Here is a 16,244-nt window from a genome sequence, read left to right on the forward strand (position 1 = left end):
GGATCAGGGGGTTGGGGCGCCGCCACTGTCGTACTCAGGGCACGGCCGATGGGGAGGTTATGGCTCTACCCCGTCACACACAGAGCAGGGCCCTTGGGGGAGGGGGGGTTGGGGTGCCGCACCCTGTCACACACAGAGCCGCAGGGCGATCAGGGGGTTGGGGCGCCTTCCCCGGTCACGAACAGAGCAGGGCGAATAGGGAGGTTGTGGTCCCGCCCCCTGTCACACACAGAGCCGCAGGGTGATCAGGGGGTTTGGGCGCTGCCCCCTGTCACGCTGATCCCGGCACCGGGAGGCCTCGCGGCTCTGCTGATCCCGGTGCTGGGAGGCATATTACCCTTTTACTATATAGGATAGAAGCCTGGTGCACGTGTGGGGGCCGGCTGGTTTGCCCTGAAGGGTCTCCTGGATCAGGGTGGGGGTCCTGCTTGAGTGCCTGGCCAGTCTGGATGAGGGGATGATGGCTGTTTGCAGCTGGTCACACCCCCTTCAGGTTGGGAGTCCCCACTGGGGTGCCTGGCCAGTCTGGGTGAGGGGCTGAGGGCTGTTTTCAGGCTGGCGGGTGACTGAAGCTCCCAACTGCTCCTTTTTTCCTTTTTTTTTTATTCTGGGCCAGCTTTAGCTCTGAGGCTCGGCTCCAGCTCTTAGGCCTCGGCTGTTGAAAGCAGGTATCTGGTTTGTTTGGGTTCTATAATCGATACACCGTTTCAACTCCAGCTCTGAGATCCCAGCTGTCTGAAAGCAGGTTTCTGGGGTTTTGTTTAGCTTCTATATTTGTAACAATGTTTCAAACTGCAAGCTCAGAGGCCGGCAAGGCAGGCGGGGAACATTGGAGTCCTCCGTCACTGAAACAAGCAAGCCTCATGTTCGCTTCAAGCTGCCTGGCTTCTGGCTGCCATCTTTGCTGGCAGTTGATTTGCATATTGCCTTGATTAGCCAATGGGAAGGGTAGCGGAGGTACGGCTAATTACCATGTTTCTCTTTTATTGGATAGGATTATAAAATGCTGCCTTTAGTTCTAGAAAAATTTCTGAGGTTTTTGTTTTTCTTGGGAGATCCTTAGATAAAACATATTTTTTTTGTTCTTTGTAAGGTCTTCGAGAAAATAAGTGAGCAGAACTAGTGCTAGAAAAATAAATTTATTTCTTTAAAATTTTTTAAAATTGATTTTAGAGAGAGGAAGTGAGAGAGAGAAAGAGAGAAACATCAGTTGGTTGCCTCTGGCTCTTTCCCAGATCTGGGGTCAAACCCGCCTCATGAGTGTGTGCCATGATTGGGAATAGAAGGCTTTGGTGCACAAGAAGATGTGCCAGTCAAGCCACCCGGCCAGGATGAATTACCAGCTTCTAACTCTGTTTCTACCGCTGATAGCATGTTCACAATTAGCCTTCTTTATTGTTTCTCTGTTGTTTCTTTTTATTCTAGTTTTTTTCTAAGGAATATCCATTAAACTATTAAATTATTAATAGCTAGTTAGCTAGTAAGATTTGCTTATCATTAAATATATATATATATTATGCATGTTTACATAATCCTATATAATCAAAGGATAATATGCAAATCGACGAACGGCAAAATGACCAGTCACTATGACGTGCACTGACCACCAGGGGACAGACGCTCAATGCAGGACCTGCCCCCAGCCGGCCAATCTCTTGGTCCCTCCCCCAATCCAGTAGGCTCAGATCCCCCAATGGCGAACAAGGAACTGGGGGTGGGTGGCGGCAGGGAGTGGGGCCGGCTGCTGGTAGCCAGGGAATATGGCTCTGCTTGCGGCCAGGCCTAGGGACCGTACCCATGCACGAATTTCGTGCTCCGAGCTTCTAGTCTGTATTATAAATTAAAAGATAAACTGAACATTTGGAAACTCATAAAAACTTAATTTCCTTTCTTTAGTATTAGAGCTTATATTCAAAGATTTTTATTTTAAAGTTATTTTATTTTATTTTTCTTGCAGTGAGTTTTTAGCAGAAGACAGTCAAGAGAAGTTTTGGAATTTTGTAGAAGCCAGTGAAAATATTGGATCATCAGATCATCACGGTAAATTGAAGCTAATGCTGCTTTGACTTCGTTGTCTGGGAAAATATTGGAAAAACGCTCTTTCAGAGCACGTGTGGCATGGCAGTTAATAGGACCCACTTTCAACTTAATGACGAGTTATGATGGCAGCCAGCAGAGCCAACACAGACTAATAATTACTTTTGAAGTTTATAACTTTGGTTTTAAGCACTATCCTTGACTTTCACCTTCTTGTTTTTGTGTTGTTTTATTAAAAATGTGTGACTATTTTGTGGAAGTCAAAATCATTTAGTATTAAGTTAATACCCATCAGATTTGACTCACTTTGTTTGTTATGAACCAATTACATAACCAATCTATTATCTGTTAAGTCTAACTTGTTTATTTATTTGTTTGTTTATTTATTGGTTAATCCTCAGGATACTTTTTCCATTAATTGTTAGAGAGAGTGGAAGGGAGAGAGGGAGGGGGACACAGAGAAAAATGTCAGTGTGAGAGGGACACATCAATTGGTTGCCTCCCACATGTACCCCAGCTTGGGCTTGGGATCCAATCTGCAACCCAGATATAAGCCCTTGACTGGGAATTGAACCCGAGACCCTTCAGTGCGTGGGCCGATGCTCTAACCTCTGCACAACACTGGCCAGGGCAAGTTTGTTATTACTAAGTTAGTGCCACCAAAAATGTTTTCTATTATGTCTGCCAACATCCACAGCTTGAGTGTCAAGGTATCAAGTAATTGCAGTGTAAATTTTCTCATTTGTTTACAGATTATGATGTGCTTTTATATACATTTTCTAATTCAATATAAGTTATATAGAGTATAAACATTAATAGTTAAAGACATATGAGTAGCTAAAACCTTGGTATTACATTGACAGGCACATACGCCTTTTTTGAAGAGAAAATATGTAAAAATTTTGTGACTGCTGCCGCTGCTAACAGTAAACTAAATTGATTTTAACTTCGATTTTTATTCAAACAATATGTATTAAAAAAGTTATGTCTGATTGTTCTGTGGTATAAATGCAGAACAATTTTGAACAAGCATCTGTAAGTTTTAGTTATGTAATTCAGAGTCAACTAGAATTGAGTTATCAGAAAAATCATTTTACATTTAGTTTATAATTTCATGAAACAAATTATAAAGTGGGCTTTATAATGAATTTGATCTCTGACATATAAATGACATGTCTTCAATATAAATGGTAGTGTTCTTGGTTAGAATTATGTGAGTATGAATTCTTGGAAGTGATCATAAAAGTATGTTAAACATTTTATTTGAATTATTATCTGTAGTCTGCCACCCAAAGATATTCATCATTAACATTCTGACACAACTTTGAGATAGTCCTTTGTGATCTGTTTTTCTACTTAGATGCTAATGCAGAATGACCTTTTATATTTTGATTTTTAAAATGTTAATATTTTCTAAAGAAAAGCTATGAGAAAGGTTATACTTACACAGAAAAATCTTGTTGCCTCCCTCTTTTTGTTTCTCTTCCATTTTTAAAAAATATATATTTTATTGATTTTTTTACAGAGAGGACGGGAGAGGGATAGGGAGTTAGAAATATTGATGAGAGAGAAACATCGATCAGCTGCCTCCTGCACACCCCCTACTGGGGATGTGCCCGCAGCCAAGGTACGTGCCCGTGATCGGAATCGAACCTGGGACCCTTCAGTCCGCAGGCTGACACTCTATCCACTAAGCCAAACCAGTTAGGGCTCTCTTCCATTTTTTATAACCATTTAATTTAATTTGTTTAGCCTTTAATTTTTTTTTGCAACAAATACATATGTATTCTTATTTCTCATTCTTTCTTAGAAAAATGATAGCTTATGGTATATATTGTTTTATATGTTGCGCTTTTCATTTAGCAACATATCCTTGGGATTTTTTCATATTGGTTCATGTACTTTTTTCTTCCTAGATAATTTGTTCCAATTGTTTGTTTAAATGCTTTATCTCAAACTGTAGTTTTAGCAGTATCCTTTAATACCTTGTACTTCCTCATCACCTGGCTCAGGAGTGTTGGGTTATTTGAGTAGATTACATATAGTAGGCACTAGGGATACAAAGACAAATAAGTTATAGTTTCTGCCTGTGGGGACTCAGACTATATGGGGAGGGGTAGATAGTGAATAATTTAGTAAATAATGTGAATGAAAGTGGTAAGCAAAGAAATATGAGAGTAAAGAAAAGATGTATGTGATCCAGTGAAGCATGGGTGGTATTGGGGGTGTCTTCTTGGAGTAGGTAACTAGCAATCCCATGGGGAAGGAAGACTGAACAAAAGGTAGGAGGGAGGAAAAGTCCACTTGCGTTGTGTACTCCAGGGAATTCGACGCATCTGACAATAGTTCAAGACAGTATATTGGTAAAATGCTGCTTTCATATGTCTTTGTATCCCATACCTCTATACCTTACAAACTATCTTACTTGGATATCTCTAGTCATATGATTATTTTCGTTCATATTTTTCCTTGGCAGGCACTGATTACTCCTATTATCATGCAATATTGGGAGCTGCATTTCCATTTCTGTCACCTCTGCAGCAGAATTTGCTGAAATTTTCTCTGTCTCTCCATTCCTACTCTGCTACAATTCAAGCCTTCCAACAGGTGAGTTCAGTGCTTACACATAACAGTATTTGTTAAGGGTTGCATAGCATGATAATCGGATATATTGTAGTTGCATTGCAAAGCTGTAACTTTTCTGCCTAAAATTTTCTAGGATTTGTTTGTAAATAAGCAAAGTTGTTAAATCTTCAAACCACATATTATAAGAAATATAATTGCACTTATTTTCATTTAAGAATGAAAAAAAGAATATGTACACAAAAAAGAGACTACGAGACTTCATTTGTACAACAGAGCCTGGGAGGTAGTCTTTGTTTTGTTAATCATCACATAAGGATATTTTTTTTTTATTGCTTTTTCAGAGAGTGGAAGGAAGGGAAAGGGGGAAGAGAAAGAGAGAGAGAAACATTGATGTGAAAGAGACACATCGACTGGTTGCCTCCTGCATGAACCTTGATCGACCAGGGTTGGGGAGCGAACCCAGAACCCAGGTGCATGCCCTTTGACTGGGAATTGAACCTGAGACCCTTCTGTGTGTGGGCTGATGCTCTAACCACTTAGAACACTCGCCAGGGCAGGAGGTAGGGTCTTGCTAATCCAGTGGACCTTGACTTTGATCACAGCCTATAGATCTCAAAGCAGTTCACAGGAAATACGGAAATAGGAAATGTGAGGCAGTATCACAGGGTGGTGCAGCCAGGAAAATGGAGCATGCGGGAGACTTTAGGGTAACATGATTTGATATCTTCAACAAATAATTTAAATGGAAAGGGAAAGTGGGAAGGAGACACTTCAAAAGAGACTAAACATGTGTCAACTTAATGCAATTTGCAGATCTTGTTCGATTTTTCTAAAAATATATTTTTATTATTGACTAGTGGCCTGGTGCAGGGATTTGTGCACATTGAAAGGAAATTAATTAGAAGAAATATTTTAATATCACTATTTGCTCTTTCTCTATAATAGAAGTGTCAGATGAAAGAAAATTAGTAAAATGTATATAAAAATAACATATAAATTGATTAGTAAATAAACAACATGACAACAAAGATATATAAAAACAAAAACATGATATAAAAACAACAAAAACATGTTATAAAAACATTGATAAAAACAATGACTGATGAATTGATTAAATTCATTCTAATATCTCCTTGTATACCACATTAAGAGTAAAAACACTTTCAGGGTGCTTGACTTATGTCAACAAAAACAATCAAATTCATGATCGACAATGACAGATTGAAACATGCATGTGATTGGTGCCAGCGAGAGTTTTATATGTATCGCACATATGCGAGTCAACATTTATTTTTAAATTGCCAGTGTGCGTCATATGTACTGGCCCTGGTCAGTCATTCGGACGAACGGATGGACGGTCTGTCGGTCGGTTACTTAGCCATTTATATATATAGATAGTATTACAGATATCTCCCATTTCTCCTCTTTTACTCCGCTCCTCTGAGCCCAGGTCTTCACTACCCTACTGCCTGTGTCCATGTGCTATGCCTATAAGTATATAAGTTCTTGGTTTATTTCTTCTCAAACCCCACCCCCACATTGAGGTATATCAGATTCATTTTTGTTCATTAGATCCCACAAATAAGTGAAATCATGTGATATTTATCTTTCTCAGATTGGCTTATTTCACATAGCATAATAGTCTTCAGATTCATCCATGCTGTCACAAATGGTAAAAGACCCTACTTTCTTACAGTTGCATGTGCTCCATGGTGTAAATGTTTGACAGCTTTTTTATCCACTCATCTACTGGTGGGCACTTGGGCTGTTTCCAAATCTTAGCTATTGTAAGCACTGCTATGAACATAGGGGTGCATATACTCTTTCTGATTGGTGATTCAGGTTTTTAGGATATATTCCTAGAAGTGGAATAACTGGATAAAACAGGAGTTCCATTTTTAAATTTTTAAGGAAATCCATACTGTTTTTCATAATAGTTGTACTAATCTGCATTCCCACCAGCAGTGAACTAGTATTCTCTTTTCTCTACATCCTTGCCAGCACTTCTTGTTTGTTGAGTTTTTTATGTTAGCCATTCTGACAGGTGTGAGGTGATACCTCATTGTGGTTTTATTCATTTTTTAATATTTTAAAATAGTTCTTTATTTTTAAAACTATTACATATGTCCCCTTCCCCCCCCATTGCGCCCCTCCAGCCTGCCCCCGCCCACCGCCCCAGGCCTTCACTACCCTATTGTCTGTGTCCATGGGTTATTCATATATTCATACAAAGTCTTTGACTGATCACCTCCCACCCACCCTCCCCCACCTTCCCTCTGAGATTCTGCACTCTGTTCCATGCTTCCATGTATCTGGATCTATTTGGTTCATCAGTTTATTTTGTTCATTAAATTCCACCTATGAGTGAGATTATGTGATGTTTGTCTTTCTTGCTTAGGATAATACTCTCCAGGTCCCTCCATGCTGTCACAAAGCGTAAGGGATACTTCTTTTTTTACTGCTGCATAGTAAAGACAGTTTCTTCAATAAATGGTGTTGGGAGACTTGGATAGATACATGCAAAAAAGTGAAACTAGACCACCAACTTACACCATACACAAGAGTAAACTCAAAATGTGTAAAAAGACTTAAATGTAAGTTGTGAAACCATAAAAATCCTAGAAGAAACCACAGGCAGCAAAATCTCAGAGTGATATGTTTACAGATACATCGCCTAGGGCAAAGGAAACTTAAGAAAATATATAAAGCTATGTAAAGATGAAATCATGAGTTCATACTGATATTTTCAATTTAAATTAAGGATTACTTTGTTACATGTATGTTTCTTTTCTTCCACATTGAGAATCTTAGTTCTGAAAGATATAAGGGATGATAGAATTAGACTGTCTCAATATTCCTTGTTTGTCTATGTTACATACACAGTAGCATTAACAATAAGAGTCATAGTATTGCCACAATTACATTTACTGAATACAATAAAATAATTTTCTTTTGGCTTAGTGATCCCTATTCTCCATCCCCCCATTCTACAAAATGAGTATATTCTACCTAGAACATAGATGTTTCATTTCATATACTATCTCCCTTTAATCCTCATTTAGTTGTGCTTATGTAAATAATAATATCTTTAATGTTCACCACCAGTCCTTTTGCCAACTGTCTCTAGTCAGTTGGCTTTCCGGATGCTGCTTGTTGGAAGGGCTCACAGAAATGGTATTTGAGTTTTTGCATGTTTATATAACAGTCTGTATATAAAATAGTTGGTTTATATTTTTCTTTCTTGACTATCTTAAGTGTATTTATTTACTTTTAGTGTATGTCTTTCTTGTAGAAAAATGATAGTATAATTTTTTTCCCTTAAGAGTCTCTTGGTTTTTTGTCTAGAAGCCCAATGGATTTCTTTCTTTAAAGTCATAGTTTACTAGAATATAATATAACAGTGATTGTTCTGGGCCAGTTTTTTTAGGTATATAGTATGTTCTTTTAATGTAGAGTTTCTAATCATTTTTTATTTCCAGAAAGTTTCCTTAAAAACTTAAATTTGTTCTGTACCGTGTTTTGAAATTGGTTATTATCTATATGTTGAATTTTCTTTACCGGCACATGCCCAGGTTGCAGGCTCAATCCCCAGTGTGGTGCATGCAGAAGGCAGCCCGATTAATGATTCTCTCATCATTGGTGTTTCTGGCTCTTTTCCTTTCTCCCTTCCTCTCTGAAATCAATAAAAATATATATTTTTTAAAATTGTAGCTCTTCAGCTGCATATCAGGCAGTGCTAGTGTAGAAGATGTCTGTCACCCTAGAACTTTCCCTTGTGTAACGCTCATCTGTAAGTGCAGAGTGATAGGTTCCCTCTGGGCGGGAGCTGGCGGCAGTGGTATCCCCACCCTAATGCACCACTCCCTGTGTCCAACCCATGCCCTGCCTGGGAACTGCAAGGACCCCTCACAAACTGCGGCCTGGTAAAAAGAAACTCGACTGAGCTACAGTTATCAGGTTCCCCTTGGCCCATTCTGGACCCGCCCTCCTCTGCAGCCTTGCCCTGGGACCAGCCAGGGGCCTCCGTCCTCCTCTCAGAGGTGTGGTTGCGTGGCCCCAGTCTCTCTCTTCATCCAGCGGCTCCAAGGCAAAATTCATGTTGGAGGGAAATATAAACTGTACGAAAATTGGGTCTGGCTCCTTCGGGGACATTTATCTGGTTATCGACATCACCAATGGTGAGGAAGTGGCATCCCTGTGCTGCAGGAGAGCAAACTCTATAAGATTCTTCAAGGTGTGGTTGGCATGCCCTACATAAGGAGGTACGGTCAGTAAAAAGACTTCAGTGTGCTAGTCATGGATTGTGCTGGGCCCAGCCTGGAAGACATGGATCGTATGGGCCCAGCCTGGACACCTTCCCAGTGTCTGTTCAAGGAGGTCCGTAATGAAAACTGTACTGATGTTAGTTGACCTGATGATCAGTAGAATTGAATATGTGCACATAAAGAATGTTATATACAGAGACATTATATCAGATAACTTCCTAATGGGTATTGGGCATCACTGTAATAAGTTATTCCTTATTCATTTTGGTTTGGCCATAAGTACAGAGTCAACAGGATGAGGCAACACATACCATGGATCGTGTTGGCAACACGATTTTCATACCATGGATAAAAATCTTACTAGCACTGCTGATACGCTAGCATCAATGCACATCTTTGTATTGAACAGAGGTGCTCAGATGACATGGAATCAATAGTATCTGTTTTGATGTATTTTAATGGAATCAGTCTGCCATGGCAAGGACTAAAGGCTGCAACAAAGATATTAAAAAAACATGTGAAAAGATTAGTGAAAAGAAGTTTAATGTAAGGGGTTTCCTGCAGAATTTGCCATGCTTAAACTATTGTCGGGGCTGTGTTTGAGGATGCTCTGCATCACGTGTATCTGAGGCAGCCACTTTCAGGACCCTGAGCCACCAATAGGACTGCACGTTTGGACAATGTTAAAGCAGAAAGCAGCACACGAGGCAGCTTCAGGTGGGCAGGATCAGCAGGCCCACCCCCCACAGGTTTCTGAGCATGAATCGATGAACAGAAGCAGCTGTGTTGTGATTGGAGAAGTATTTGTTTCTCCCCAAATGTAGAAGTTTTAGTTCTTATGTACACTAGCCAGTGGTTATGAGGAACCATTTACTTGGTGTAAAGAACTTAATTTCAGTATAAACTGAGTCAGGGCAGCACTGGTAATGCTCTGTCCTGGGTTGTAGACACTCTAATTGTGAATCTTAACACAAAGTGAAGCGTTTTTTTCAAGTGGAAAAGTTACCTAAATGGTTGCTTCACACAAATTGGTGAAGAAGTTGTGCTTATGCCATTTTTTTTGTTGTTAAAATCTTTCACTATACTTTAAGTATACTTTGAACTAAACTGCTTTGAGATCTCATTTCAGAAGAACAGCATGAACAACCTTCAGCCATACCTGTTTTGGTTGTAAATGTGCACAATTGTGCGTTCTTAGAGTTTATCCATGCTGGGGGATTTGCAAGTTGTTCACCTAAAACAGTCTTAAAGTGTTGGCTTCTTGTTGCAAGCCAGCTGATTTGGTAGCAGCCAAAGATTCTGTGTTTGAGCATATGAAAGACTGTCTGCTTACCTGTGCTAGACACAATAGCATTCAAAGCAAGGACTCAACAGTTTAGTGAACACTAGATTATCCTTAGGATTCTGCATTAACTCTATAATGTTATTGGTATCTATATATATAAAAAGGCAGCTACCTAACAGCTGGTCGCTATGACGTCCACTGTGGCCAGCAAACTGGCCCAATCAGGGGGTGGGGCCGACGGCCAACCTTGAGGCCCCTCCCCACTGCTGGCCTGCCTCTGATCCCACTCTCCCACACCGATCAAGAGTGGGACCTCCTGGCCAAACATCCCCAACTTTCTCCCCGCACCCACCTGCCAGCCACGCTCCAGATCAGCCTGCCCCACCACAATAGGTCCACAGCCCCTTCCCCTAGCCAGCCCCACCCCTGACCGCCCCCCCATCCCAATAGGGGGCAGAGCCAGCTGGCCAACCACCCATGGCCCTTCCCCCAGGCTGCTGGCCCTCTATTGGAACCCCCCACCTACCCCGTTTGGGGGTGGGGCCTTCTGGCCCACTGCCCACAGCCCCTCCGCATGGCTGGCCCTGCCCCCAATCGGCCCCCCAACCCCAGTTGGGGTTGGGGCCCAACAGCCAATAGCCCGCAGCCGCTTTCCCCAGCCGGCCGGCCCTGATCCGGGGCCCTGATCAGGCCCCAGTCCGGGTGGGCGGGCTGGCCGGCCAACCTCCTACCATCTCCTCCTGACAGGCCCAGCCCCGATCCACCCCGATTGGGGCCAGGCCAGCTGGACCCCATCCATGCACGAATTTGTGCACTGGGCCTCTGGTTAATAATAAAAAAAGCAGTCCTGGCCTGGTAGCTCAGTTGGTTAGAGTGATGTCCCTATACGCCAAGGTTTTGGTTCCATCCTGGGTCAGGGCACATACGCGAATTAACCAGTGAATGCATAAATAAGTGGAACAACAAATCAATATTTCTTTCTCTCTCTTTTTGTCTTTCTCATTTTCTCTCACTCTCTCTGAAATCAATAAATTAAAAGCATGTTTGTCACAGAAATTTAGTTAACATCTTAAAACTGAAAACGTATGTATGTTGTTTAGATAAACACTGTAAGCCCTTATATAGTCTGGAATTTTATTTTTATTTTGAAATGGAGCTTATTGATTTACAAGTTCATTAAAAACTAAAAAATGTTTCTGTAAAAATAAAAGAAAGGTGTATTTCTGTTATCTCTCCACCCCTTTTCTTACAGTAGCTTTGTATGGGATTTGACATTGAGGCTTTTCTACTCATTTTGATGTGAAATTGGTTTTACTTAACTTTTAGAAATGACATGGCTCCCCTTTCTGTTGATTTTATGTAAGTTTTAAAAAATAATGGTGGTTTAAAAAAAATAGTGGCTTGCTTTTTGAAGTTTTCTGACTTTGTTCCTCACCTGCGCTTTTACTTGGACTTTCTCTCTCATTGCCTCTATCTCTCTGTCCAACTGAAGTTTTATTTCACCCTCAGCAGTTTTTCCTTAGAATGGGGCCCTAGAAGGGAGTCCTACTTGTGAGTTTGAGAGTTCTGAGTGGCTTACCTGCCTTAACCTCTTTAAACTTTACCATGAGCCCCTTGGGCACCCTGATACTAGATTGAACAAAACCTGTTGACCTACCACTTTCCAGTGAAATCTCTTGGCCATTGTGGGTTTTCTTGTTCTCAGGGTCATCTGAATATCTTGTTTACCTCTGTGTCCTTTTCCATGGCCTCCTGATAAGTTGGATCTTGTTTGGGTTTTGTATCATGGGGATTTCTTTTCCATCTAGTTTTTTCATAAACGTGTCCATTGGTTTTTGCTTTTTGTTATTTAGTTGCTTTGTTTTTTGGGGGAACTTGGGAAAATTGAAAAATTATGCTGTCAGTTGCCATTTGTGCACAATTTTATTACTTTTTAAAAAATATATTTTTTTATTGATTTCAGAGAGGAAGGGAGAGGGGAGAGAGAAATAGAAACAGCAATGATGAGACAGAGTCATTGATCGGCTGCCTCCTGCATATCCCCTACTGGAGATCGACCTGGGCATGTGCCTGTGACTAGAATCGAACCCGGGATCCTTCAATCCACAGACTGATAATCTATCCACTGAGCCAAACCAGCTAGGGCCAGAATTTTATTACTTTTTAATGATAATGGTAGTATGTTATTTTAAAAAACTCTTATTGTGACATACTAAAACAGTACAAATGAAATGAAATGTTATTTAGAATTTATGTTGTAATGATTCAGTGATGTGTCCTAGAAAGGTAAATGCAATAGATTGGCCATGAGTTGATAATTATTGAATACTAGTGGCCTGGTGCACGAATTCATGCACATCAAAAGGAAATTATTTAGAAGAAATACTTTAATATTGCGATTTGCCCTTTCTATATAATAGAAGTGTCAACCAAATTCATGATCGACAATGATAGATCGAAACACAGGTGTGTGATTGGCGCCAGCAAGAGCTTTATATGTATCGCACACGGGCAAGTCAGCTTACCTTTTAAATATGTAGATTAAACATGCTTAATTAGACTTGCTTTCTGATTTCGCTAAACTTTTCCACCCCAGTGTAGCACCCCAACTTCTCTTTCAGGTAATTGTCAGCAACACAGCAGTAAATATCAACACGGAGCAGATTATTATTGTAGATCACGCAGGGAGAACAAAGGGTGAAATATTTAACTGCAGCAGTGTTTCACTATATTCTGCACAGTGAGAAAACCTGAAGTCATTTTCAAGGTCCACCATTTCTTCTTTTCAGTTGGTCAAGTTTCTAAGCTTTCTAAATCTCTGTTTTCCAGCGAATGAAAAGAAAATATGATTCCACTGAATCTCCTATCTACCTACTCCAGGAATTCTGTGAGGGCCAAATGAAATGAGGCATGGGAAAAAGCTTCACAGACATTTGGTTACCGTGTAAAATGTTTCCACCTGGCTATAAAGCAAGTCAGGTTCCTGGGCTGAAGAAACTGCAAGGGGGCTAGTTGCTAGGGAGAGTAAGCCGGACGTTGCTATGTGACGTCATTGCCCGGTGCCCACAGCTACCGTTTCTGGGCTGGGCTGTGGGCCGCATTTTGCGCCATGGGGTCTTGGCAGCGTCAGCTGTGATTTTGTGGGGCGTCACTCCAGGGTGGTGGTGGGGCCTGTGTCCCACTTGGGGGAAGCCGACTGTTGCTTTGTGGGCACCAGGTGTGCAGTGCCATTTCTCTGTAAATGGCCAGTGTGTGTCACGGCAGCTCCTGTGTTGAGTGTCTGCACCCTGGTGGTCAGTATACATCATAGCGATCGATTGGACGGTTGGACACTTAGCATATTAGCTTTTTCTATATAGAGATGGGTCACAAATACATGGGGGCTTATTATACTATTTGTTCTTGTGTTTCTAAGTTTTATAGTAATTTGCAGAAAAAGAATAATGAAAAAAAAGAATAATGAAAAAGTTTTAATATCAGTTTTTTATAGCAAGCTTTACAATTCCTCCCTTCTTTTCTTAATTCTTTTATCTATAGAAGAAGGTGTCTTAATATGTTACATTAGTGGGATCAGTGCGTACGCCAGTGCTTGTCATTTTATCCTTTCCTTTTCTCTTATTATCATACTCACTCTTCTCAGTGTGCCTCTCAGGAAAGTTGCAGATTGACTGGTCTCATTCTGCACTGGCATTAATGCATTTCACTCTAAGCATAATCACCTAGTGTTCAGCCTTTCTCTTGATTATCTTACTTTTTATCTTTCATTTTATCTTTCTACATCTACAATTTTTTTAAGCTCTGTTTTTCTGGATCTGGGTTATTCCTCTTATTTTGGTGAGGGGCTTCATGTTAATTTGCATATTATACTTAATTAAGACTGCATCCTTATATTTTGGCACTTAAAGTAGACATTTGTAAGCTTAGTTTTCTACAAACTACATACTGCCTTCCCTGGATACCTTTTTATATCTTCTGAGATAGATTTTTAAAGTTCTGTTTTGGGGGTAATAATAACAGCTTTCTCATGGGGCGATATTGGGAGGAACTAGAGGAAATTATACAAAGAAAGCAGCTACGGCCTTGGCGTGCGTGTTGGCCCCATGGACTGTGGACCAGCTTGGCTGCATGCTCTCCCCGAGCAGTTCACTGCATGGTAGAGCGTGGTGCGCCCCCAGCCCTGCTGCTGCCTCCACCTCCACCTCAGGACCGGCTGTAGATTAGGCTACAGTCTTTAAGGAGTAGACATATTCTTCAATTCTGTGGTGTCCTTGGTCACACATTTATGGAGTTTCTGAAGAATAATGGAGATTATTGCCAGGCACAGCACGACCTCTGTGCAGACGAGTGGACTGTAGAAATTCATTACTGCTCCACCAAGAAGCCCCCATGTGAGTGGTTAACCTGGACACAGAAGTGTTGAAAGCTGCAGAGCATTTTGTAAGAGTTCTAACCTGGATGGGGTCACCCTTAGTGCACTTCCTTGCTATCGCCTCAGTATGACTGGGTTGAAGAATTGCTGCTTCATTTCCCATTACTCCCGACGTCACTCGCAGCACTGAGAGTGTCCAGTGGAGTACACTGAAGTAGACTCAGTTTCTTTGCATCATTTCTGCATTCAATTTTTAAATTCTTTCATCACCCTATTGAGTGTTTTTTAACTAAATTATCATAGCTCGCATGAATCGCCTGCTCCTGTGGAAGTCACATACAAGAACATGAGATTTCTTATTACACAGTCCAACCAATGCGACCTTAAGCAAACTCATAGAGGAACTTAGAAGTATGGTGTTACCACAGTCGTGAGCATGTGTGGAGCAACTTCTGGCACTCCTGTTGGGGAAAGAAGACTCCGTGTTCTTGATTGGCCTTCAATGATGGTGCACCACCATCCAACCAGATTGTTGATGACTGGTTAAATCTTGTAACAAAAAAGTTTCATTAAGAGCTGAGCGTTACACCTGTCAGACTGGCTATCATCAACAAATCAACAAACGACAAGTGCTGGAGAGGATGTGGAGAAAAAGGAACACTTGTGCACTGCTGGTGGGAATGCAGACTGGTCCAGCCACTATGGAAGACAGTATGGAGTTTCCTTAAAAAACTGAAAATGGAACTCCCATTTGACCCTGTGATCCCACTTCTAGGAATATATCCCAAGAAACCAGAAACACCAATCAGAAAGGATGTATGCACCCCTATGTTCATAGCAGCACAATTCACCATAGCTAAGATCTGGAAACAGCCTAAGTGCCCATCAGTAGATGAATGGATTAGAAAACAGTGGTACATCTACACGATGGAATACTATGCTGCTATAAAAAGGAAGGAACTCTTACCATTTGCAACGTCATGGATGGAACTGGAGAGCATTATGCTAAGTGAAATAAGCCAGTCAATAAAGGAAAAATACCACATGATCTCACTCATTCGTGGACAATAGAGACCATTATAAACTTTTGAACAATAATAGATACAGAGGCAGAGCTGCCTCAAACAGATTGTCGAGCTGCAGCAGGAAGGCCGGGGAGGGTTGGGGGGCAGGAGGTAGTGGGGTAAGAGATCAACTAAAGGACTTGTATGCATGCATATAAGCATAACCAATGGACATAAGACACTGGGTGATAGGGGAGGCTAGGGGACTGTCTAGGGCGGGGGGATAAAATGGATACATATGTAATACCCTTTGTAATACTTTAAGCAATAAAAAAAAAAAAAAAAAAAGAGCTGAGTGTTGTCCGTCGGCCTGGGGACTGAGAGGTCCCAGGTTCGATTCCGGTCAAGGGCATGTACCTGGGTTGCGGGCATATCCCCAGTAGGAGATGTGCAGGAGGCAGCTGATTGATGATTCTCTCTCATCGATGTTTTTAACTCTCTATCTCTCTCCCTTCCTCTCTGTAAAAAATCAATAAAATATATTAAAAATAAAAAAAAAAAGAGCTGAGTGTTGTATTGCTGCTCATTGTGTTGCAGGCCTTGGAGGAGCTCCGGTGTTTGCTGCCTTAGCATTAGTCGAAGGTGGAGTGAGATAGGAAGAGGCAGTGCAGTTCCTAAGACAAAGCGGTGTGGAGCTT

General features: G+C 41.2%; 1 protein-coding gene and 1 pseudogene across 4 annotated transcripts in view; both read left to right on the forward strand.

Annotated features, from left to right (window-relative positions):
- UGGT1 (UDP-glucose glycoprotein glucosyltransferase 1) overlaps positions 1-16,244 on the forward strand; it is a 173,858-nt gene that overhangs the window by 16,239 nt on the left and 141,375 nt on the right. For all 4 annotated transcript variants that reach the window (XM_059704829.1, XM_059704832.1, XM_059704831.1 and 1 more), the window contains 2 exons: positions 1,958-2,040; positions 4,514-4,644. In XM_059704829.1, the coding sequence (XP_059560812.1) occupies positions 1,958-2,040; positions 4,514-4,644 (214 nt within the window). The remainder of the gene's footprint in view (positions 1-1,957; positions 2,041-4,513; positions 4,645-16,244) is intronic.
- LOC132238749 (casein kinase I-like) lies at positions 8,039-10,510 on the forward strand (annotated as a pseudogene).

Source organism: Myotis daubentonii, chromosome 7 (assembly GCF_963259705.1).
Source record: "Myotis daubentonii chromosome 7, mMyoDau2.1, whole genome shotgun sequence".
In the NCBI taxonomy this organism is placed as follows: domain Eukaryota; kingdom Metazoa; phylum Chordata; class Mammalia; order Chiroptera; family Vespertilionidae; genus Myotis; species Myotis daubentonii.